General features: G+C 37.2%; 1 protein-coding gene across 1 annotated transcript in view; it reads left to right on the plus strand.

The window, feature by feature from the left end:
• Nucleotides 1-26,281, plus strand: part of LOC140232377 (uncharacterized) — a 207,881-nt gene that overhangs the window by 61,910 nt on the left and 119,690 nt on the right. The window contains exon 3 of the mRNA XM_072312503.1: nt 19,784-20,026. Within this exon, the coding sequence (XP_072168604.1) occupies nt 19,877-20,026 (150 nt within the window). The 5' untranslated portion in view covers nt 19,784-19,876. The remainder of the gene's footprint in view (nt 1-19,783; nt 20,027-26,281) is intronic.

A 26,281-nucleotide genomic window follows, 5' to 3' on the forward strand; every position in this document is an offset into this window, starting at 1 on the left:
AAGCGTAGTTAATATTCGTTTTTATGATCTATAGGGATGTCGAAATGAGTTGTATTATATATCAGTGTAAAGCTTAGAGTCTGTAGAATTCACATATAGGCATAACTACGATATAAATCTGAAATTGATAGTCTAAGAACTTTTTGAGTTAACCTCTACACAACATTTGGGGAGAAATAATGAAATAATGAAGAAGAAGAAGAATAAAGAATCCGTACAGAAACAGAAGGTGATCCGAGAGGATACTCGGATCACCTAAATAGGCATACGTTTGACATGCGCACATCAATACATGTTTGTTATTATGTTAAGTTAACCACACCCATTGAGGATGAGCTGATTTTGCCACATCACACATTTCCCATAGACACCTGCCCTTGAACCATATTCGGGGCCTACTGTTCAACAGGTTAATAAGACTGGCAAATATGGTAACTATTCCAATGTGCAAGATTATGTTTTTGCTGTAATTTTACAGGGTAATCTGATTTTGCTTCTCCAAATTCCAGTCCCATGTGCTTTGTAAAATGTTGGAAATCTTTGATGTGTTTATAAGGTAGTCTAGACACTAGAGTCCAATGTAAATTAGATGATCTATGGTAGATAGTGAACTAGTCAACAGTTAGACTTTAAGCTGATCAGTCACAGATCAGTTGGGAAGTGACAGTGACTGACCCTTTCCAGCTTTAAGGCATAGATACTCAGCAAGGAATCCCACAGCAAAATAATCTGAAAGTGACAAATATGATGAAATGACAGGAAGAACTACATGTATCTCTCATGCTGAGCGGCTCAAAAACATTGATAGATTCACGGTTTCTTGAATTGCATTGCGTGATTAACGCAAGTGATTCAAGGCATTCCAAATTTGCAAAGACAATTGCGAAGATACTTTTGTAGGTTGTAGAATTCATGCCAACCAAAATTTGTGCGAAATATGCAAAAATTATGTACTGCAAATATTTTCCCATTTACAGTAGACTATAACTATTTTCAGTCTGGTCATACACAGTTGGAGGTGAATAGCAAAGATTCTTTTCTTTTTTTTTATGTGTTTTATTGGAGTAAAAAACAAATCAATACATACATGAACATGTATATAAGAACAATCATCGGGAAAAAGAGAAATATAAAAAAGGGAAAAAAAGGAAAAAAAAAAGAATAGCAAAGATTCTGTCGTAGAACTGGCAAACAGGGGGAATTACTGTACAGCTCCCCTATAAATGGGCTACAGTAATACAAGTAGCAAGAAGGAAGAATCCTTATGAAGTTATGCAAACAAAACATGACAACTTCTATGATCTTCAAATACAGTTGAGAATTCTGTTGGCCAATCCAAAGAAAGATACCACCAATGACACTGCTCACTGGCTTCAGAGTGGTCACATGCAATACATGAAAGGGGAACCCTTTGTATAGCGATACTCATCTACTGAGAACTCTCAGGAGATGAGAGTAAGTAGACATCACAGTACTGCTGCTGTTGACCACTTAGGCTTGACCGCTCAGGCTTGGCCACTGTAAATACACGTACACCTCTTGGCATCAGCAAGACCAAGCATGCAGATCTGCTGGACTAGTGTGGGTCCAATGTCATTCTGAAATGTCACCACATATTCTACAAACAGCTGGCAAATTTCACTCCAGTGTGAAAACCACAAAATGCACTTTTTATGAGTGTATAATCATGCCTGAATGATCACTGAACTGCCATGCATAACTGGCACAACTGCAAGACAGAAAAAAACATGTTGAATTATTGATTCGGCTGTAGCTTTGTATGAGTCTGTTGCTGCTATTCAGAAGTTAAAGTCTACTATTGGAAACAGAATTGACAGTCACTAGCCATGTTAGACATGTGGCCGCTATACACAGGCTTTTAACATGGCTTTCCTCTTGGGATTTTTAAGTGGCCGTAAGTGGCAGGTGGCCATAAGACAGGGGGTCACTGAGGCAGGCTTGTCTGTACCAAAGGGAAATTCAATTAAACTGTACACGCATTCAGTAATATCTAGGGTATAGAAAAAATGTGAAATTTCAGCATTTCAACATGACCTAATGACCCAAAACTTTCAAAGAGAATGAATGTCAAGCAATTATAAAGTTTCTTGAAGATTCCTTGAGCCATATCCAGGTTTCATGAAAATATATTAACCTGTTCCTTATGAGAACCTGGTATACCAGGTTCCCATGGTAGCAACTATATACGGGAACCTGGTATGCCAAGTTCCCATATATGAAGACAAGGGTGCCTGCTTTCGTGGCCTAAATTCATGTTTCTTTGTGTGAAAATGCCACGAAAAATGGGTTGGATAAAAAGATTTAAGAGTTTATTCTATCAACATATGTGATGCGCTCCGTCGGAATGAGTCAAAAGTCGCAAAAAATGAAATCGTAGTTATGCCTATATGTGAATTCTACAGACTCTAAGCTTTACACTGATATATAATACAACTCATTTCGACATCCCTATAGATCATAAAAACGAATATTAACTACGCTTATGATGTCAGTCCATTTTCTAAATAACGGAGAAAATCGCTCTCAAAGTTCAGGCTATGTTCAAGCTCACGACCTGTTTCTTTCACGGGACGAAACAATACAACAGTCCTGCTTAGCGACGGCATTTACGCTCCATCGCACGCAATACCATATAAGGCGATAGCTTGGGTGTGTAAGATAATTAACCAATCGCAGGACAGGTCTATCATGAACGATTCTGACCAATACGGCAGCCCGAATGTAAACTTCGGTGCGTCTATGTCCGTGCCGCTGCCGCCGCATGAATGAGTCGGTACGCGTTGTGTTTCGGCTGCGGTGTAGTTTGCCGCAAGTTTTGAACTCACAAACAATAGGAAACAGTAGAAAGAAAAAAAGGCACGCAATGCGTATTACGAGAAGCGTCTTTTAGTGAGGGCGTTGATCGCTTCCATTCTCCTCCCATGCCGTTGTCAATGGAAACGTTTAGCAAGTACCAATAGCTAAATAGAACATGTGAACCCATTGTAGGCGGGAGTTCAAAAGACAGCATCGGTAGAGAAAATCAATGAAGTTAATTAACGATAGTCGTCTTTTGAGATTGTGTTCCTTGCATGTATTAAAAACCCTCAAATTATGCACATGGTCGTAATGTTGCAGAGCATCAAAGACTGCTTTCGCGTCTGTTCTGCTGCAGCTGTATACAGTCGTAACATTCTGAATTCCCGCCATATTAGGCACATTCCTTTATAGACGTTGCGTCCACAGTAATTATCGCTTATCACACTTGCCAATGCTGCACATACTATACGTATCAGAAGCAAAGATTGATGTAGGCCTGACAGCTTCACGTTGGGTTTATATGATTGTATCATAAATATACTTCTTATTCTCGGTCACTTTTGTAATACCATAGCATATAAAGAACCATTATATTAACTTGTGGCTTAAGCTTAATGTTTTTACATCACATTTACAATTACAATCTTTCTGCATTTGAGATAGATAATTATACTGACAAATATTCGGAATTCATAGGCCTTCTTCATTTCGTTTTGTATTCACAAACCTTACTAAAATAAAAATGATTGCTTGATTACTTTCGGGTAAAGGAACCACCGGAAAAGGAACCGCATTTGATTTTCTTGTTAACGAATCTAAGCTAATAGCGAACCATATTTCATTGTGTGATTAACGAACCTTCAGAACAATCAATTGTATTACCCCCCCCCCAAAAAAAAGAGCATTTTAATGTCATGCGTTGTCAATAGTGATAAAAGGCCCGTTTTTATTTCGTAGTGTGTCTCAGTACTCCTGTGTTTATTTTTAAGGATGTGTCTCTCTTTATGATTTTTTTTCAATTCAATCATAGTTTATTTCCAATCAACGAAAATCCAAAAAAGAAAAAAAACATAGTACAAAGTATACATGTGATGAAATATTGTTCAAACGTTTGCAAAAGATTCATGTAATATATAATTATACGAGACAAGTTATAGAACAACATATAACATGTACAATATTTAGGAAAACACTGTATAAATACTTCGTGGGAGAGCGGAAAATGAATTCGATTATGGAAAATAGTGATCCACTAAAAAGCATAGCTTGTCGGACGTGGATCGCTAGACAAATAATGAGTAAATTATATACTATTCTATAACAATATACATGTAATTATTTTGAGATACACCGGTTGGGAAAAAAATATAGAATACCAATGCTAGTGCCCGGACACTGCTCACTGAACCACGTGTACCGGGAAAATATGACAAGGACAACACGTTCGTACACACATTCGATTACCCACACGTATACACTGTAAGACGCGAGACAGTACCGAGAGGATGATTGCGATTGATGTTAAACTATTTCTTTCCCGCAAGCTTGAAAAGGAAGAAGCTAACATTGAGGCAAGGAGACGAGTTTTCTTCCATGAGATACAATCATTAAGACATACATGTATTCCCGAAAGTTGTGTGATTGCTTATGCGCTAAAGAATTGTGTCCATTACATGTATCAGGCACTATACAAAACGGTTGAAATGTGCTGAAAGTCGAACTTCGGTTTTTTTTTTCTATTTCCATTTCAAGCGGGGATAGACTAGAAATTAGTTTGTCTATAATGGCAGGAGACATTAGTTTTCTAGTACATACTCCGCATTTAAACAGTCGCCATATTTTCGTGGTCAGAATCAGATAATGGACACGTGATATATTATAAAAATGAAAATACAAAACAATGAACATGACATATGTACAAACATTATGAATTTATACTTACCTGTAATATTCTGCATAAAAAAACAAGCACGCCAATTAAATAATTTAATAGAATTAATAGAACACACTGTACACAGCGATATCATGCATGGCAGATCAAATCAAGTTCAATTGGTGAGAAAGCTAAATGCAGTTAAAAAGTTGACTTCTTTACGTTTCTCCTTCAATTTATGAAACAAAATTACTTTGTATATCTATTGAAGCGGATTGTCTCTGTTGCGAACGATCGTCATACATGTATATAGCATTGTCAGTCTTCTGAGCAAATCCGAAACCCTAAATACTTTAATTTTTGCTTGATAATGTAATAACCCTTATAACTTTATAAAGTTTCAAGTCAATCCGACTCAATATGATGTCATATGGGCCCGTCAAAGTTGAAATTCCGCGCGCATGTCAATGGGGATATACAGTGCATCTATGACAAAACAACGCCAATTTTAGATCCGATTTTACTTGTCAGGAAGGACGGTGCCCCCCCCCCCCCCCATTTTCTTTACATGTGTACATATTCTGACTGAAAGCTGATGTACATGTTATTTCATGGGTGGGCAATGCTGGCAAAATGATTAAAAGGTATCAACTCAATGAAATAAATAATGTACATTTTCAAAATGACGTCATCAAATTTCAAGTTCACTCAAGCGTATCTCACTTATCCTTGGCCAATTTCCACCCAGATTTCAGTATGTTGTAGCTTATTAAATGCTCTTTCAAAATTATGCCCTCAAAAAGTTCATGTCACGAACATCATTTCACAAAAGAGAACAACTACTTCCTCCGACACCATCTTGGGTAGGTAAATTAGGGTCAAAGGTCAAAAGTGTTTAACCCTGTATCTCCCTGAATACACGTCCAATCTTTCCAACGTTTTGCACAAGTAAGGACCATGTTGCAACAATCATTTCACAAAATAACAACTTTTTGCTCAGATGCCATCTCGGCTGTGTAAAGTGGTTCAAAGGTCAAATATACTTCATTCTGTAACCCCATGAGTGTGTATGGTATCACCGCCATATTTTACACACACACTATGGGCCTCGATAGATGGATCATTTTGTAAAATAATAACACTTTGGTCAGATGCCATTTTGGTTGTGCAAATGAGGTTCAAAGGTCAAATATTCTCTATTTTGTATCTTGCTTAGTAAATGCTCAATCGGCGCCAGATTTTGTACATGGACCATGTTACCTGAATCATTTCATAAAACAACGACTTTTGACTCAGATGCCATCTTGGCTGTGTGAGGTAGGGCCAAGGGTCAAGACTACTTTGTCCTGTATCTTGATAATTACATGCCCAATCACTCCCATATTTTGCACACAATAGCCCATGTCATATGGATCGTTTTATGAAATAACTTTATAATCAGACGCCATCTCGGCTGTCTAAAGTAGAGTCAAGGATCAAACAAACTTTGTCTTGTATTTTGGTAAATACATGGCATATTGCCCCATATTTTTTACAGATATAGACCTTGTCAAGAAGATCATTTCATAAGATAATGGCTTTTTCCTCAGACACCATATTGTATGTCAAAATGAGGTTTATTTTGTCTCTTTGTTATAAAGATAATATGGCCTTTTCCATTTTAAATCTGTAGGCATGACAGGTTTGATTCCCTTTTCTTCGATGAGAATCGCAGAAATCATTTATATATCGGATCACCTAATTTGTCAGTCTTGACAAATTCTTGAATCTAGTTCATACTTGTTTTAGTCCATGGACTAGATTTAAACCATGGTTTAAATCTAAACCACTTTCATAAATTAGGCCTGTAAGTATGAAAACAAGTCCAGCATAGGATATATCGCCAGCCAGTGTATAATGTAGCCCACTACCATGATGAACTCACTGTTGCCCAAACTTTGCCCTTGTAGGTATAAGGCCTGTGCTCCCAAGATAAAACAGTCAGTGGCTAATTCATAACTCTAGACAAAAGTCATACTCCTGAGTCATCCCAAATACATCAGGTGGTAGGGCTGTATTGAGAACTCTAGCAGGATATCACTTCATTTGTCTGCAAGGATCAAACTTTAGTACTTGGTTTTAATTTGCTTTGCTTTGATTCATTGAACTCTGGGCTTTTTATGCCTCCTTGTTTGACTGATTCCAAACAGTCATCATTCTTCCTTCTTCTTTTTCCTTTTACTTTTGATGGATGATGCATTCATTTGGAGAACAAAAGTGACATTGAAAAAAAAATGCACGACCATGTGATCTGGAATGTATGAAAATCAAATGTGTTAAGTGATCAGATGATAATAGATATTTCCATTGTATTTACCAACTTACCTGTGGGTTTTAGATGACATACATCATGTACATCTAGATTTGTACATCCAGTCATGTGACTTGCTACAACAAAAGGATCCAAAACTTGTGGGAAGTCAATTTTCTACAATTACATGACAGTATTCCCTTACTCTTCTGCTTTACTTTCATGCATAACACGACTCATAAAAGTACTCAGTCTTGGAAATATCGATGAGTTTATGAGAGCATGTAAAGTGGTCTAGGAAGGCAGTGTTTCGAGAAAACCACCTTTAAAGTTTTCCTTCCGACGCATTCGTGATCAAGAGAGGTAAGACAGTCTTTACCTCCAGACAGTAGAAGATGTGCTCCTAGCAACTTCCACGATGTTAATTCAAGCTTAGCATCAGCGGTCTATGCACAACCAATAAGTAACCAAGATGCCATGCACAGACCAATAAGATCACTCTCTTGTTGCTAGGGGCAGAGTCTATCTACAGCGCTAAGTCCAAATCTTCGGACACATTTCTGTTTCATTGATAGTTGAAAATCATAACTCAGAAAAATGCTTATTTCTTGCCTTTCCATTGATCATTTAGCTTCAAAGTTCATTTAGCTTCAAAGTTTCAGCAGATGGTAGATTAAAGATAATAAAAAGTTTTGGTACCTCAAAAGTTTCCCTGAATTTCCTTGTCTTAGTTTGTGTTTCAGGTTAAAGTACCTTTCATATAACTAACACTGTGAGACTTACTCGCCCCAAAGTGCTCTCATGTCTTAGTAATCATGCAACTAACTGCGACCAGCAGCCCCATACGCATAGCGTAATGGGGCTTCGCATTGTAGCATTCAGGATCATGACAGATTTAGTATCGCGGGTGAATATCAACTTAAAATCCAAAAATTTCTTCAATTTGAAGACTTACCAATTAAGTTGAAGTATTGGAAACAGGCTTTGGGCAACGTTTGGTTCTGCCAATAGTCCCTTTCTGTTCGAATTGATGACTGAATGTGACTCGGTCGAGAGGACCTTGGGAGAGCTACATACACTGAATACTACAGCCAGTGCATGCGAACACATCACATGCGCACAAATTTCAAATCTATGAACGGATAAGATGTTTGTATGCACATGCGCTGGCCGTAGTATTCAGTCTATGTAGCTCTCCCAAGGTCCTCTCGACCGAGTCACATTCAGTCATCAATTCGACCAGAAAGGGACTATTGGCAGAACCAAACGTTGTCCGAAGCCTGTTTTCAATACTTCAACTTAATTGGTAAGTCTTCAAATTGAAGAAATTTTTGGATTTTAAGTTGACATTTACCCGCGATACTAAATCTGTCATGATCCTGAATGCTACAATGTGAAGCCCCATTATGCTATGCGTATGGGGCTGCTGGTCGCAGTTAGCTATGCGTATGGGGCTGCACGCTGCTGGTCGCAGTTGTCAATGCAATAATGGTTTCGTACAATACTACCTCGCCGCCGTACGGCGGCGGCTCTGGTACGAAACCATTATTGCATGATTACTAAGACATGAGAGCACCTTGGGGTGAGTAAGTCTCACAGACAACGTACTTTAACCTGAAACACAAACTAAGACAAGGAAATTCAGGGAAACTTTTGAGGTACCAAAACTTTATATTATCTTTAAACATAAGACTACAATATCATGTCAAAAACAGAAATTCGATGGTTTTAACCGATTTTGATGATCTGCCTCCAAATTCGATTTTCTCGGCTCAGCCGTCAGTGACTTTCGGATCCTTTTGATGAGGCCGGTCACTATCTATTAAAGTGACATCTCAGAACCTTGTCACATGAGTTCAATTGTGTGATGGACAATTTTACAAATGGTACAAATGGTTTTTGTAGCTGTACAATCATACAGTCAAACTCGGATACCTCGAATTCGTCGGGACTGAAGAAAATGGTTCGACGTACGCGAATTTCGAGGTACGCGTACGTCGAATTTTCTTCGACTTATCCGATGTTTATCGATGTTCAACATGGTGTCTGTTATAGTGCCTACTGATTGTTTGCATGCTTGTCAATTTGAATTGAATCAACTTTTATATGAATGAATTGAGTGAAAATCGGAAATGAAATCAAAATTTCAGAAATAAAGATTTTGATGGCCCGATCACGCCACCAAAAAAAAAAAATCAAAAAAAAAATCGGATGTTTGCCTTTACTTTTGAAAATGAACAGCGGTAACAATCGGCTATGTAAGATGCTAAAATAAATGTCAGGGGTTTGCGTTTAATTGTGGAAATGAATGACGGTAATATTCGACTCGGTATGATACTAAAATAAATGTCGGATGTTTGCTCATACTTTTGGAAATGAATAACGATAAGACTCAGCTCCGTATGGTGCTAAAACTAATGTTAGATATTTGATTTTGCGTTCGGAAATAAATAAGGATAACATTCGGCTCCGGAAGACGCTGAAATAAATGTCGAATTTTTGCTATGACGTACGGAAATGAAAAACAATAACATTCAACTCTGTACGATGGTTAAATAAATGTCGGATGTTTCCTTATACTTTCGAAAGTAAATAGCAATAGCATTCGGCTCCGGAAGATGCTAAAATAGATGTCAGATGATCGTTTTTATGTTCGGAAGAAAATAGCAGTAATATTCTGCTCCATCATGTCCATATGATGCTAAAATAACTGTCTGATGTTTGCTTTTAAATTTCGAAATGAATAACAGTAACATTCAGCTGCGTTTAATGGTAAAATTAATGTTTGATGTTTGCTTTGACGTTCGGAAAAGAGTAACAATAATATTCAACTCCTGACAATGATGAAATAAATGCTGGATGTTTGCTTTTACGTTCGAAAGTAAATTGCAATAATATTTAGCTCCGGAAGATGCTAAAAAAATGTTGAATGTTTGCTTTGATGTTCTGAAGTGAATAACAATAATATTCAACTCCGTACGCTGATAAAATAAATGCCGGATGTGTGCTTTTACGTTCGAAAGTAAATGTCAATAGCATTCAGCTCCGGAAGATGCTAAAATACATGTCGAATAATTGGTTTTACGTTTGCCATGTTTGGAAGTGAACAGCAGTAACATTCTGCCCCATACAATGATAAAAAAAATATTGGATATTTGCTACCGTACATTTCGAAATAAATATCAGTAACATTCAGCTATACGTTTCATGGTCCAAAATGTCTGATGTCTGCCTTGACGTTCAAAAATGAAAAAAACAGTAACATTCGGCTGCGTGCAATGATAAAATAATTGTCAGATGATTCATTTCACTTTCGGAAGTGGACAACAGTAACATTCGGCTCCGTTCGATAATGAAATAAATGTGGGATGTTTGAAATGAATAACGGTAATATTCTGCTCCGTACGATGCAAAAATAAATAACAGATTGTTGCTTTAACATTTGGAAATGATTAATGGTATTAATCCGCTCAGTTAGATGCTAAAACAAATAGCGGATGTTTGCTTTCACGTTTGGAAATGGATTAGGATAGTATTCAGCTCCGTAAGATTCTAAAATGAATGTCGGTTGTTTGCTTTTACATTTAAAAATGAATAACGGTAACTTTCGGCTTTTTACAATGCTAAAACAAATGTCGGATGCTAACAAATGTCAGCAAATGCTCCCATTTTCTCATTTCAAACGTAAGTTTTGACCTCCTCAATATAATGGGCATCAACTTTTTAAATAATCTCTACGCCTATTTGTCAAATCTTTAAACACAGAGTAAGATGATTGAATTTTCTATTCATTTGTTTTAGACATGGGCATCTGTATCACTTCAATAATGCTTAATATTAATTTGTCTATGTTTAGTAGGACCGATTTAGTTTTTCTAATGTTTTTCCTGATTTTTTTTTTTTTTTTGTTACCAGATTTTACTTTCGACCACCAGAAAATTAAAATCAATGATATTGGTGGCCCGATAAAACTTAGTGCGGAGCCCTGTGTATTCTATTCTTCATTGTGATCGGCCTATGTACTTCCAGATTTTCATAATCGCATTGCTGGAAAAAAAAAAGTTTCAGTGCTTGCGTTCTCGGGGAAGTAAACTTCGTGAAAGGCAAAAAAAAAAAAATAGTTTAAAAAAAGGCACTACGAGGGAGATTGATGTTTTGACAGTGGAGCGTGATTAATGGCAAAGATATAACTGTCAACGTAAGCAGGTGCGCCCCGACGGTTGAGAAATCTACGCGCACGGTATGACTGTCTCGATCAAAAATCAAAACACAGTGGTTAAAGAAAAGCAAATGATGGGGCAGCGCGAAGTGCTATCGTAAAGCACTCCATTGGCATGGGTGCTATGTGCATACCATGTACATTATGTACGTGTGTTGGTAGGTGTTGGGGATTTTCCTTGTCAGCTGTGGATCGGGTATTTCTTCTTGGGCGCGCGATTGTTCTGGGTCTCAGAATATTTACAATCGAGTGTGAAAACATTTGTGACATGTCTTCGCTGTCCACACGCGCTTAATCGGAGATGCTGAGTGATGTTTGCAATTTCGATTCGAGCAACATGCTGGGAAAAACAATAAGTTAATTAAGATCGGGACATTAGATTTCCCTTCGAGGTAACCGAACTTCGAGTTATCTTTTTCGAGTTACGCGAATTTTAATACACGGAAACTCCATCGGAACAATCGGGACTTTCATTTTGCCCCCGAGGTAAAGTGATATTCGGCTTATCCGACGTCGAGGTATCCGAGTTTGACTGTACTTCTAAATCAATCACATCTTCATTTTACATCGCCTCTTGTAAAAAAGTAGTAATGACTTATTTATATTTCTGAACTATATCTTATTCCAAGCTTTTATGTAGTCAATTAAGTATTTTTAGACTATTGATCTGGATCTATTGAGAAGGGAATATCTTTGACAGAGACTGCAGAGGCTGGTGCAAAGGAGAAATGCTGGCAGTCTTGGACTTAAAACCCAGTCAGAAATCTTGATGTGGAGTAAATTGAGAGTAATGGGGGTGTTGTGTCACTTGTGTCAATTGGTGAGTAATGAGTTCCATGCAGTACACCAAGAGAAAGAGAAGTAGAGAGGAGGAGAGAGGGATAGTGATAAAGACAGACAGATAGACAGAAGGCACAGATTTGAGCTTATTTGAGCAATTACATGCAACTTGAGTGCTACAAATGACATGAACAAATTGTACAATAAAATAATCATGAGCCTGCATCACACTGTCCAATATACATCTTAATAGATGCATTGCCAGATAAGCCTGTGATTTACATAGAAAATCTTGTTTTATTACCTTCACCAAGAGAGGAGGTTATGTTTTCATCGGCATTGGATTTGTTTGTGTGTTGGTTTGTTTGTCTATGTGCAGAATAACTCAAAAAAATGTGAGCAGATTTGGATGAAACTTGCCGGAAAGGTTGAGAATGACACAAGGAACAGATTATCAAATTGTGTTAGCGATCCGAGAATTTGTATACCATGGATTTTATGAAGGATTTTCGATATTTTGGCAGGTCAGTGAACTTGGGAGTTTAAGCTGCGCATTTTTTAACCCTATAAAGCCCAAGGGGGTGCCCCCCCCCATCATATTTTTGATTGCCACTCCTACACCCTTCACTTGATTTCAACCAAATTTGGTGACTTTTCCCAAAATCTTATTGCAAACATTTTGATATATAATTTAGCTATGTCCGATATTGCTGGTTGCCATGACAACCGTAAACTGACAACCATGTTCGTCAGATTTTGCATGATTGTCTGTTCCAATTTCAGTTAACAATGTAATAATGGGTGAAATGAAATGGGGGTTTTCTTGGCTATAATTTGCTGAAGAACCAAAATATGTAGTAATTATGGTTGTGAATTACCCTGAAATGGTCTTCTTTTTATTTCCTTTATTTTTCATATGACATAGGCATCAGATAATAGATATAAAGGAAATAATCGAAAATACAGCATTTTCCAAAGACTACCCTTTTATTTTGTGTTATCTTCACACAAGCTTTGCCTGTAATATGATTTGCTTATCATATTATCAATCTGCAAACTCAAAATTTCAATATTTTGGAAATATGAAATGTGATACCAGTATATGTACCCATTCCCAGCAATACATCATAGGTTTCATATATTTCTTTATATTGTAATGAATAGCACCCCCACATGTTGTCCTTGAGAAATTTCAACCATAACAAATAGTGAAGGCTGACTTGCTTTTCCTTTTTGGTAAATATGAAAATGATTGATATGAAATAAAAACATGTATACAGGGGATAAAGAAATAAAAAGAAAAAAAAAACATGATTTTAGCATATTTCCTATGTATTTCCTTATATTTTGGTAAATACAATGTAGAACCCTCAGTGGATGACCATGAGAAATTTCAAATGAGAAATTTCAAATGTTGGGTCACGTAGAGTATGAGTTGCTCTACCCATGTCGAAATATGATGGTCATACATCATATAATAAAGAAGTTACCTGGTATATAGGGGGGCACAATGTGCCCCCCCCCCCCCCTTGGGCCTGGAAGGGGTCAAAATAGCTTGGGCTATTTAGGGTTAAGGTTTGCATACGTGCACTAAGGTGCGTGCTGTAGTTTCTGCTAAGGTGAGCTGTGCCGCACAGTTGGAAGGTGATGACGTATCAAAAGGCTTCTATATATTGGGAAATTGGGTGACTTTCAGCAGATACAGTGTATGGGCAGAAATCACTGATCTCTATGGGAAGAGCAAGATCAGTGGTGGAAATGAGCTGCTTGGTGGAGGTCTGCACTCTCAGAGTGCTTTTCTAGTTGTTGTTGTTTTTTTCTGAAGGAATGTGTGAGTGGGTTGAGGGTTTGCTTGTGTGAGGCATGGCAGTGGTAATGTCATGCTATTTTGGCCAAACTTGAAATTTATGCTGTTTAGTTTATGGACAGAGGGATGGGAGAGTTGGCAATTGTGTGCATGCTTCATTCTTTAACTCAAGGAGTAAGGTTCAGTAGGTTAATAACTCAATTGTTTATTTGTGCAATAATATTGACAGTAATTCACTCTGAACACTCTCAAGTGTCACAAGAATTTCTAATCTGTTGAACTTTAAATTACATATTTATGGGACTATAGAGATTCCAGAGACTGGTTTAAAAATGGCAAGACTATTTGGCTCTGTGAAATATGCCTCATAACAAACTTGGGCAATTCCTTCTTGTAGTGCATTTTTCTTCTTTTCTATTTCTTTTTTAATTATCCATGCTTGACTCGTGCAACAAAAGTCCAAAAATATGAGTTATGTTGGTATTTTGGAAGTTCTTTGAGTGACCATGATAGCATTTTGTGGCAAAAATTTGGAACTTGTATATGTCTAACATAAGAGGCTGAAGAATGTGTGTCAGTTGGTGTGGTGTATGATGAACATGTTTCTTTTTTTAATCTACTGAAGGTTTATGAAGGTTGCCATATTTTCTACACAACATTGATGCCAAAGGTAACAAGACTTCAGTATTTCTTCATGTTCTACATCAAGTCTATATTGCAGGAACATGAAGCCTGTAAATATGAGGTACTTTTACAAAGGAATAACTTCAACTATTTTGAAATTAGTAGAGCTATAAAGACTGGCCTATTTGTTAGAATAAATAGTCACAGATAGAGAAGACATGTTTTCTTCAAGTTGGTAAAATTTTGCGCATTCACACATGCTGAAAACTGACCTCCCTGAGTCCCAGCCAGTGATGTTCTGTAGCAAAGAATGCCAGGAATTGTTTGTTTAGGCCATTTCGTGACAGTTGGGGAGTCCACAATTCCCCCTAATCAGCCTTCTTCTGGCATAGCTGTCATAATTTCAGCTGTGTGTCTCATTTCCAAGCAGATAAAATATGAGTTGTGTGCACTGAAACTGTTCATACCTCCTGTCTTTATTTCTGATCTCATGTACATGCTGTTATCAGGGTGGGGTAGTTTGGTGTGAACTAGTTGTCATAGCCGTGGTCTTGTATAAGCCCAACAGTGGGATAGATATAGGCCTAAACTGTGGATTGACTGAGATATAGAATGTTGATAGACTTGGCAGTGAGTTACAAATTTCATTCAGTCCTAGCCTTCTTCCATCCTTGTTCTATTCCAGTATTGATCTATACTGGACAGAACTTTTGGAATCTATCTTCAGGTTGCTGTAAAATGGCTAAAGTTAATGGTAAAACAGTCAAGATTGTTTCTTAAGCAGTTTCTTGCCAAGCTGATAATAAAAATAATAATAATAATAATAATAATAATAGAAATGATATGTACTGTAGGAGTGATATGTATAGTATGCCTTTGTCACATCTAGATTAGATCTTCTTTTCTTTTTCTGCACAGCAGCAATTCAAATTTGCTGGACATAAGAACTAGATACTTTTCAGGGAATAATTTTCCTTCTTGAAATTGAGAGTTAAGTTGATGGACAGATACTTTGAAAAAAAAAAAAAGGTATACCATTCTGTGTAACTGAATTTGCTACACAAATGACATATTGCATAGCAGCATTATCCAAGATGCATAGCAATTTTCTGTGTGATACAAGAAAACTTCATTACAAAAAGTGCGGTGACATCCTCCATAGGAAACGAGCATTTTTAAATGCACCGCACAGAGCGCGCAATCAGGTATAGGACATTTACACGGACTCTCGACTTTATGAACTCGTATCTCCCAGAATATGTCTTTTTGCTTAAATGCACCTGGTTTTTATGAAAATCTAGATTTCAAGCTTGCTCTACATACCTCATTTGTGGAGTTTTGTGAAAATTTTACATCGGTACCTTTCGAGTTGAAAATTAGGTGTCATTTCTCACTCAAACGCAATCAGCTCTACGACAACACACAATTTTACATTGACGGCGCGGTGTGCCAACTGTGAGCCTGAAGGCCATTTTGGGAGGATTATTTTACTGCCATACCTGTTGTATTTGTACAATGCACCTGCCTAGTAAGTTGCAGCAAATACTCACATGTATTCATACTGAGTTTGGAGGAATTTCGTGAAACTTCGTCATCGGTACCTTTTCAATATTCATAAACCATGTCAGTTTAGCCGCGAGTGAATAACCCACCAATATGTTCATACACTAAAGCAATTGCATGCTTCTCACTTGAATACGCTACGCTGATTGGCTAAATGTCATTGGCCTTACGAGGTCACATCGGGTCAACGCGTGATCATGACTTAGCGCGTATGCAAATTTGTGACATGGCAATAGGTGCGCGCGTCTTTATTACTGTTTAGATTTCATTAAAACATTAGCTCAACGTAGCATTTGCGGTGCGTGATTGCATCATGAATATGTATTATTCTTTAACACTCAACGCACTGTGATAGGTGGTATGCAAATGACGGATCTACGTCATAGCTCATTATCTGTTTGTCACCGTTCGCGTGTAGATTTTTTGTAATGTATTCCCTGTGCTTTTATCATATTGTCGTGTGGGACTATGACAAAGGAGAGTTAACAGGTATTGTATGTATAAAGCCATGACAATACAAGAAATTTGGTTATATGATACCACATGTACTGAATTCAAATCTATGAAATAATGTCATACCTGTCTAGGCATTTCTCTGCCAATGGTATGAGGTAGAGTCGTTGATTCCGTTCTAATTCTAAATACCATTTATGGCAGAGATAAGACTTAGAACCCTGTCTTATGTTGTCCCAAGTTTTAATGCTGAATAATGTGTGAATATAATAGAGCAAGTTTACTAGTATGGTAGTTCTCCAACAACATAGTGGAGAGGTGTTTCAGCAGTAGATGGTCACATTTTATTCATAAGATTGCACTCATTTTCCTTATCTAATATGAGCACTCGCCTCAGTGAAATGGTGAAGACTTGTAGAAATTTAGCAGTGCAGAAAGGCACTGACTTCGGTTGAGTGTAATAAACATAAAAGGAAAGTCTTGCAGCAGCTCTTAGAGTTTGTTATAATTAACTAATAGAGTCTCAGACCATGATATGTTGGCATCACTACCAGAATGTTAGAGTCTGTATTTTTGATTTAACAAAAAAAAAAGGAAAGGAAAACTGCTTTAAAAGCTACATTATTAACTCTGATTTATTCTAAAGCAACTGGGATATTTTATAGCATGTAACAAGTAGCATTTCCAAGTATGGTGGAATGATAGAGCCATCTTTCAGAAATCAGTCAGTTACTCTTTCCTGTAAGTTCAGAGTTATTAGATCAGTGGGGATTCAATGTCTTTGCCAGGTTGCGCTAGAACTTACAAGTAGTGCTGTCATGTATCAATTACCCTAAGCGATTTGTTACTTTAATGTGTAGTTGAATCATTTATCAATACTATTTTGAGGCAATGCTTTCCCACCACAAGAGGCCAACAGTTTATGTCTCATACTCTTTGCGATTAATCAGTTTATGGATTCGGTTTTAAATTGCACAAATTATAGATAGTGCTAAAATCTAAACAAGGCTGAAATCTTTATTGGAAATGCTAAAAGAATGTGGAAAGAAAGGTGCTGTCCTTAACATGATATAGAGACATCTGTGCTCTACAGGAAAGAGACAGCAAGAAATATGAGTTGCGTAGCTCCTACTACTGTAGGTGACCTGAAATGAAATGCCGTTGGCATTGTCAGTTTCATTTGACAGCTGCTGGCCTGAAATGAATGCAAAATGTTTCTGATAGCTCTCAACAAAAATGAAGCAATCTCCTGTACTTACAAGCCATCACAGTCAATGCAGGCCAGACATGAAGCCATGCCATTGTTTATATATCAAATAGTGGCAGGTAGGGGGCGCTGTCTTCCCTCCGGCCATCTTCAAACTGTGTACTATGACTGCAGCTTGAAGAAAAGAGCCTTGAACCCATGGTTGTGGGCGGCTCTGTCAGCAAATCAAAGTTAGAGAAATAGGAGGTTTAGGCAGACAGCGGGAGAGCAACAGATGATCTCAATGAGGCCTAGCCTTCTCTTTATCCTCATTCCTCATCAGGTTTTTACCCTCTCAAGAATGTTCTACTCTCTTTAAATGCAAGGGGTGTGAGAGGTTATTATTATGGTAGTTCAGCTAAATGGATTCATCTAATACACATTACTTTGTTTTGTTTTAGGTATCTAGAGGTGTGTGGGGTTTTTTTTTTTTTGGGGGGGGGGTGCACAAAACAAGAATTTTACATTTAGTGCTACAGGTAGTGAATTTTGAATGCTTTGTGAAATATAGGGAACTACATGAAGTTTTTATGCCTTTGCCACAGAGTGCTACAGGAGGCATTCAACTTTCGAGTTTTCTGTCTTTCCATGTGTTTGTCAGGGCGTCTGTCCATCTGTACATGATTTTGTGGATAGTCTTACTTAAGAAGTTCATTTAAAGTATCCAAATGAAAACTGACATTTAATATAGGCCTACTGTGCGTATGACAGGATGAAGCTGTGCCTGTCAACTTATTGGTGCACCAGGTCAAATGTCATAGATCAAGGTCAAATTCTATAATGTCACTATTTACCCCATATCTCTGCAATGCCTGAAGGTATTTTCATGTAGCTTAGTTTATACATCTATTATCAGATAATGATTCTCTAGAGAAAGTTTTGGGCCATGGGGCTGAAGGTCAAAGGCCATTTGAAAATGCTATTAAAGATTTTACTTTTTTTCTTTATGTGAGATATCTCAGAAATGGCTAAGGGTATCTTCATGAAAATCATATAGGGGCCTACATGTATTGCCAGACAATGATTCTCTTGGGATGTTTTGAGGTCAAAGGTCAAGAGTCAAAGGTCAGGTTTAATTGCTGTAACTACTCTATTTTCTCCATCCTTGGAAATGACTTTTACACTAAACTTGTATTATATGTATAATTAACAGTGAGCATGCATTATAGCACAGTGATTATGTGGAGAAAGATTTGGACCATGAGGTCAATGATCAGGTAAAAATGCTAAAATTGCACTGTTGTTCAAAATTTGTGTATTATTCCCAGATAATGATGATTTGTCAGTCAAGCAAAACTGTCTTCTCACATTGTCAAGATGTACTGTACACGTATTGGGAAAATAATGTGACACAGCAGAGGCATGCCAGTTCCCATAGCCACATTTCTAGTTTATAATGGATACTGCATAGTGATATTTTTCAAGTCATGTTATTCCTCCTTTATAAATTTATATGTGCATGGCATGTTCATGTAGATACAGGACATGATAGGCAAAGTTTACTTTCTTGTATTGAAAAGGCTTTAATATGAAAATTTTTTATCACTACTATTCTTAATTTCATGTCATTTGAATATCAATCGTTAGATGCTTGTGTGCATACAACTGTACCAGCATGTAAACTATAATCATATTTCATTTGTATTTTCTGTGATAATGCGATTGTTTAAGCTGAACAAAAATACCAACATTCAACTTGATTTGAAATAAAATGTACCTAGACAAAGGATTGCACGTACATACAAGCGTAGGTGCCATTTGCAACACATATAGTTATTAGATATTTCACAAACTATGCATTTCCATGTTAGTCCTGCTATTGAATTTGATTGAAAAAAGTCATTGCACATGGAATACCAATATTTGTCAAAAATTAAGCGGCACATCACTTGAAGCCCTCTCTCTATCTCTACTCCCAACCCAAATACATCATGCATGCGCTCATAGTCAACACAGGTACCTTTTGTAAACACACACACACACACACACACAGACACACAAACACAGAACCTAATGTCATCTGCACAGTTTTCATGACATCTGAATGTTTGCTACTAACTAATCTTTTTTGTAATATTCTTTGTCCTCTCATCAAAATGTCATTGCAGCTAAGAATCCAGTCCTTCATCCTTCCTCTGCGTGATCACGAGAAGCTTTCTACAGGCAGGTGCCAGTGACTGGCAGCATCCCACTGCTCCAATATGGAGGCCTTGTCACCGATGGGAGAAACCGTCATGGAGACGTCGTCCGTCCTAGCCAGCCCACAGTCCTCTAGGCTGATGATGGGACTGGTGGAAGAGTCTATGGACACACTCACCATGTCCCCCAAACCAGCTGAAAATGAGTCTCAGGTATGCTTCATGTCCCAGTGCACAAGTGGTCTTTGGCTTGGCTTTATTCATCACCTGTAGGATGCCTGGAAAAAAACAAAAACGAAAACACATACACATACACATACAAACACACACACACACACACACACACACACACACACACACACACACAGTCTGAGAAAAAAAAAGACACAAGTAAACCCTGTCATGATAAAACAATGACATTGGAATGATCTCATACTCCAATAGTAAATTATTATGATTCCCATGGAAATGACACAATGAAATTGCATGTAGCGTTGTAATAATGAGCAGTTAATACTTTGATAAAGTAAAACCAAGTGAAATGGAAGATGGTATGAATCTATTCTTTTTCATCTTGTTATTCATCATCTTTCGAGTGAGACTAAAAGAGTAATCAAACCAGAAAATGTTATTTGCTTCAAAGAATTGTCTTGTCATTGGGCAATGTAATACCCGCATGTGTGTCCTTGTAAATTCAATGTAGCAGCCCTGCAAAGTGTGTGTTACAAACTCATGTAATAATCTTTCGTACATGTTGTAGCACACAATAGACTGAACTCAAAGCCCATGTTTTCTTAAATGATGATGCAAAAATGGTGATAAAAATAATAATAAATAATCATCATCATTATAACATTAGAATGATAATGATGGTAATAATGATAATAATGATAATAATAATAAGAAGAATGATAATAATGATAATAATAATAAGAAGAATGATAATAATGATAATAATGATAATAATAAGAAGAAGAGGAAGAACAAGAATGATCCGAGAGGATACTCGGATCACCTAATAATAACGAAACATGAAACTCGTCACTGAAGACGAGTTAGGTGATACGCTGGGGGTCATCAGATATCGGTTACCGACAAGTGATCGACAACGAAACAATGTAATATAGTAACCTGAAGTTATATTGCGATAATATGTTCGTGAAGTCGAATTTTTTGTACATTCATATTTCAGATCAAATTGTTTCTATCATACAAAGCATAATGGAGATCCCGTGTGTGTGTCTGCGTGTGCGAGTACAGTGTATCTGTACCATGTCGTCCTTGACACGAACGAATTGAAACGAGACAAATAAAGTGTTTCAAAAGATCATCTTGACTTTAATATTGGTCTTTTCAAATATGAATGTTGACCCTTATTTGCATAACCAAAATTGCTAAATCTAATCTTGTTGTCATTATACAATATGATCAGTGGGGAGATCTCTTACAGCTATACGTCTGTAACATTTTCCAGCAGTAAAAGAATGAAGCCTCCAATCCAAAACAAAGGGAAATAGAGTGAGTGTGTGTGTTTACATGACAATGTGATTTATACCTGGACCAAGTGGCATTACCTCAATTTAAGGGGAAAAAAAATCAAAAGAAAAACAATTTTCGCTTTGCATCCTATGAGGTTTGAAACTTCACGGGCCCAACGTGCGGCTCCCTCGAAAGAGACATCGCCTTTAACCACGTAACTATAGGTCTCCTCGAACCAAGAGTGTGGAACGTAAGCTTATGTACGTGAAGGATAAATCATGACGATCACCGGTGACCGACACATCTTCAAAGGGGACAGTTGGAAGTGGAAGGAGTACTAAGTATATGTTTATTGTCTCTGCAATTCCAAAGCCATACCACCCTTACATATAGGCATACCATAATTTCGCTTCTGAAATAAATGGTATTACCCATGCACCACTGCTTGCATAGTGCATAAACTTTACTTTATAAACTTTCAGTGAAACGTGTAATAACATAATTCTGTAATTCCATCAGCAGTGATTGACTTCATAAAGAAGAAAGATATGTCAAATTGAACGGTTAGCATGTATAACTCAGGGGATTATAGCCTGATACTCGGTAGGTTTTTTACTGCGCGGATGCCAACAACACGCATCGCCTACGGCTACGCATAGAGAAATGGCCATGACGAAAATAAAAGTTTTGCCTTTTCTTAGGCAGAACGACAAACAACCCCTTCAAACACACTATACTTGGCGGGGAGTGACATGAAAAAGCTCTTTACTAATACAAAACAGTGATACCTTCCACTCATGTGGCAGGAGATACCTCTATAGCAACATTTAAAGCCCGTCTACAACACCATTATTGGGTCGAACAATAACAACCTGAAATTTCAAAGAGATGAGCGAGACACTATACACCTGGCCTAGAGTCAATTAATTCAGTTCTCATTCCTACTCTAGTTGGGTTATGTAAATGTGTACACATTCCCACCTACAGTATAACAAAAACAAACTTAGAGAAAAAGAAAGAAAACGAAAGGTGGCAAGGGGAAAACTGCATACGGGCAATTTATAACCTTGCGTGTGACAAATGAAGCAAATACATTAGATAGACTTTCTAGAGCTAAGATTATATACAAAATTCCATATTCGTGTAGTCCCTCATAATGTTATAGCAGTGTTTCAGCATATCTTTTTTTCTTTTTTTTTTTACACAGACAATGTCAAATTTAAAAACCATCAACTCCATGTCGGAGGAAACATACAAGATTCAGTAAAACTGTAACCTAAATCGCTACTCTACCACTCGTGACCACGGAACATCCACAGAAAAATTTAAGGGAACTATGAATATATCATTTTTTTAATAAAAGAAAAGAAAAAGAAAATTTCCACATCAGGATGACAAACATGCCCGCATGAACATGCATTGTATTGCTAGACGGGAATACGGTCTTGATGCAAATGATTGTCTGATTTATTCAAAAGCAATGATTCCTTTACAATCACCTTCACCACACCACAATGATGTCTCTGAAATCAATGGTAACACTCATGCACATGTGATTGCATCGTGCACTAACTTCCCTTGTCCTAAACTACCAGTGAAATGTGCCATATTATATTGTCTACTTCGATCAGTGTAGTGATTGACTTTAAAGAAGAAATATGTATCAAAGTGAACACTTACCACATTAAGCAGATTCATTATGGCATGATCCTGATCCTGTTCTTTACTGACCCAGATGCCAACAATACACATTACCTACAGCTAGTAGTGAAATATCCAAGACGAAATAAAAGCTTCGCTTTTCCACGGCAAAACGACACAGAATACCTTCATACACACTACACTTGGCAGGGTGTGGCATGAGATGGTCTCTATAGCAACGTTAAGCCTGTCTACAACTCTGTTATTGAGTCGAACAATAACAACCTGAAATTTCAAAGAGATGAGCGAGATGCTATATACCTGGCCTAGAGTTAATTGATTCAGCTCTCATTCCTACTCAAGTTGGTGTTATGTAAATGTACACATTCCTACCTACAGTATTACAAAAAAACAAACGTAGAGAAAAGGGAAGAGAAAACGAGAGGTGGCAAGGGGGAAAACTGCATATAGTAAGGGCAATTTATAACCTTGCGTGTGACAAATAAAGCACATGTATTAGACTATAGAGCTAAAATTATGTATGAAATTCCATATTCATGTAGTCTCACGTAATGTTATAGCTCAGTGTTTCAGCACAAAATGTCTATACACACAATGGTGAATGTAAAAACCATCGACTTAATGTCAGAGAAGAAACTAATGTACAAGATGCAGTAAAACCTTAGCTGTCATTAAATGCAAATCGAATCCATGCCTTAACCTTTTCCTTATTTTCTTTACAGATGAATTTCTCATGAAACTTGCACACAAGATCAACAAATGTCACAGTTCATTGTGTGTGTATGTTTGTGTGTTTCAATATTATTTCCAGGGTCATTTGACAACAGTCCCGGAGCAACATTATAGTACCCTTATTACATGCAAGAAAAAGACAAGATGCTTGTTCGCGTGAGATGGCGCTACATCATAAGTACTTACAGAGCCCTTTTAAGGGCTCTGCTTGAGTATCCATGTTCAGCTAGATGAATAGCAATTTGCCGACAACAAAAAAAAATTCCCATGAGCAATAGAAACACTCCAATTTCCGATACAAAACAAGGGCAATTGCACGTGTGTGTTCATGGAGGTGCGTATACTTGATGAAATAGTAAGATGGGACATCGGAGTGAAGCTGAACTGCCAAAGAAAAATGATAAATAAAGAAAAAGAGAAAAAAAAAGTAAAACGAGACATGAAACTCGTCACTGAAGACAAGTTACTAGGTGATACGCCGGGGGTCATCAGATATCGGTCGTCTGTGATCGACAACGAAAACAATGTAATATATCGACTTGGAAGTTATATTTCGATAGTATGTTTGTGAAGTCGAATTTTTTATAATTCAGATCAAATTGTTATATCATGCAAAACATGGAGATCCTGTGTGTGTGTATGCGTGTGCGAGTAGGCCTAAGTCTATTAACAGGTTTTCTTAGTACAGTGTATCTGCACCATGTCGTCCTTGACATGAACAAATGGAAACATGACAATAAAGTTTTTCAAAGATCATCTGGACTTCAATATTGGTCTTTTCAAATATGAACTTTGACCCTTATTTGCATAACCAAAGCTGCTACATATCTAATACTGTTGTCATTGTGTTATATGATAAGTTGGGAGAGCTCTTACAGGTACAAACCTGTAAAATCTTCCAGCAGTAAAAGCAATGAAGCATCCAATACAAAACAAAGGGAAATAGAGCGAGTGTGTGTGTTTACATGACAATGTAATTTATACCTGGACGAAATATGGCGCTATATCGTAACTACTTACTGAGCCCTTTGAAAGGCTCTGCTGCTTGAGTTTCCATGTTCAGCTGGATGAATTGTAATTTGGCGATAACCAAAAATTCCCATGAGCAATAGAAGCAATCTAACTTTCAATACAAAACAAGGGAAATTGCTTGTGTGTGTTTGTGTGGGTGCGTATACTTGATGAAATAGATAAATAACATCGGAGTGAAGTTGAACTGCCAAAAAAAGAAAAAAAAATTGTTTGTTTGTTTTTTATTGTTCCATATTCCACATTTCAAGAAATACATAAAACATAAACATCACAATACAAAAGCCTGGATGAATTGTCAAGTACAGCTTATAAGACAATAAAACATGTGAAATATGGGGAATCTACATAGAAGCATTGCTTGTAGGGTGTAGATTCCCAGATGCGGATGTGAGATTATTTCTTACTTGGTATATGTAATTAAAGGAATGACAATTTGTGAATTGGAGAAATATAGACGCCAAAAAGTAAAAAGAAAAAGAAAAAACAAAGAAAACAATGTCCGCGGCACAAGACTTCTTAAGAGTTGCGTGATCACCCGAGCGAGGTACAAGTCAGATGCAGTGTACAATAGCAGAGATACCAAATGTGTACAAAGGAAGTTCAGGAGATAATACAGAAATCACGAGCGAGGCACATGTTACATAATCGATAATGTCAGTAATGTGAAGTATGAACAGAGAATGTGGAGGAGGATTGAAGAATAGCTATAGATATGAATTCAGAAAAACTAGTTTAAGTTTATGCTTAAATGAATAAAGAGACTGGGATTGGATTATTTCTCTATCCAACTCATTCCAAAATTTAGGTCCTGTAGTGGTTATTGTTTTTAAAGCAGATACGGTCCGTACAGGAGAAAGATGAAAAGAATCTTTTTGTCTGGTAGGGTAAGAATGAACTTCAGTATTTTTGACAAACATCGAAGAAAACACATCAGGGAGACCACCTGAGTTTAACTGATACATAAATGACCCGATATTGAATTGATATAAATCCTGGATCTTAAGTGTTCTACTGGAAAAGAATAAGACATTAGTGTGTTCCAAAAATGTGGCGAAGTTAATTATCCGTATAGCTCTTTTCTGTATCAGTAATAAAGAATTGAGTCTAGTTGTACAGCAGTTTCCCCATGCCAGGATTCCATAACCTATATAAGGCAAAAATAGAGTAGAATACAGTGAATGGAGAACATATAGAAAAGTTGTTCTCCATCTTGAAAAAAATCACGTGTACATATGTCCTGAGGAGAAATATAGTCGGAACCTCTACCTCGCAGTAATGTATCATTCTCATCATAAGACAAGTCAAATTCTGGAGTTTGTTTGTTTAACCTTTTTATAACATCGGAATCAGAGATCTCATTATCATCACCATAATAATGCATATCCATACGACTGGTCATTAAGTCACTGCTCTCTCCATTAGTTACCATAATGGAGGAGTAAACCTTCGGATTTGAAAGACATTCAAGATAGGTGAATCAGGGAAACAGAGCTGAATAAAGTACCTCGCCAGATGAAAGAAAAACGTGTGTGTGTAATTACATAACAATTGGCGTATATGGAA

Source organism: Diadema setosum, chromosome 8, assembly GCF_964275005.1.
Source record: "Diadema setosum chromosome 8, eeDiaSeto1, whole genome shotgun sequence".
Taxonomy (NCBI): Eukaryota; Metazoa; Echinodermata; class Echinoidea; order Diadematoida; family Diadematidae; genus Diadema; species Diadema setosum.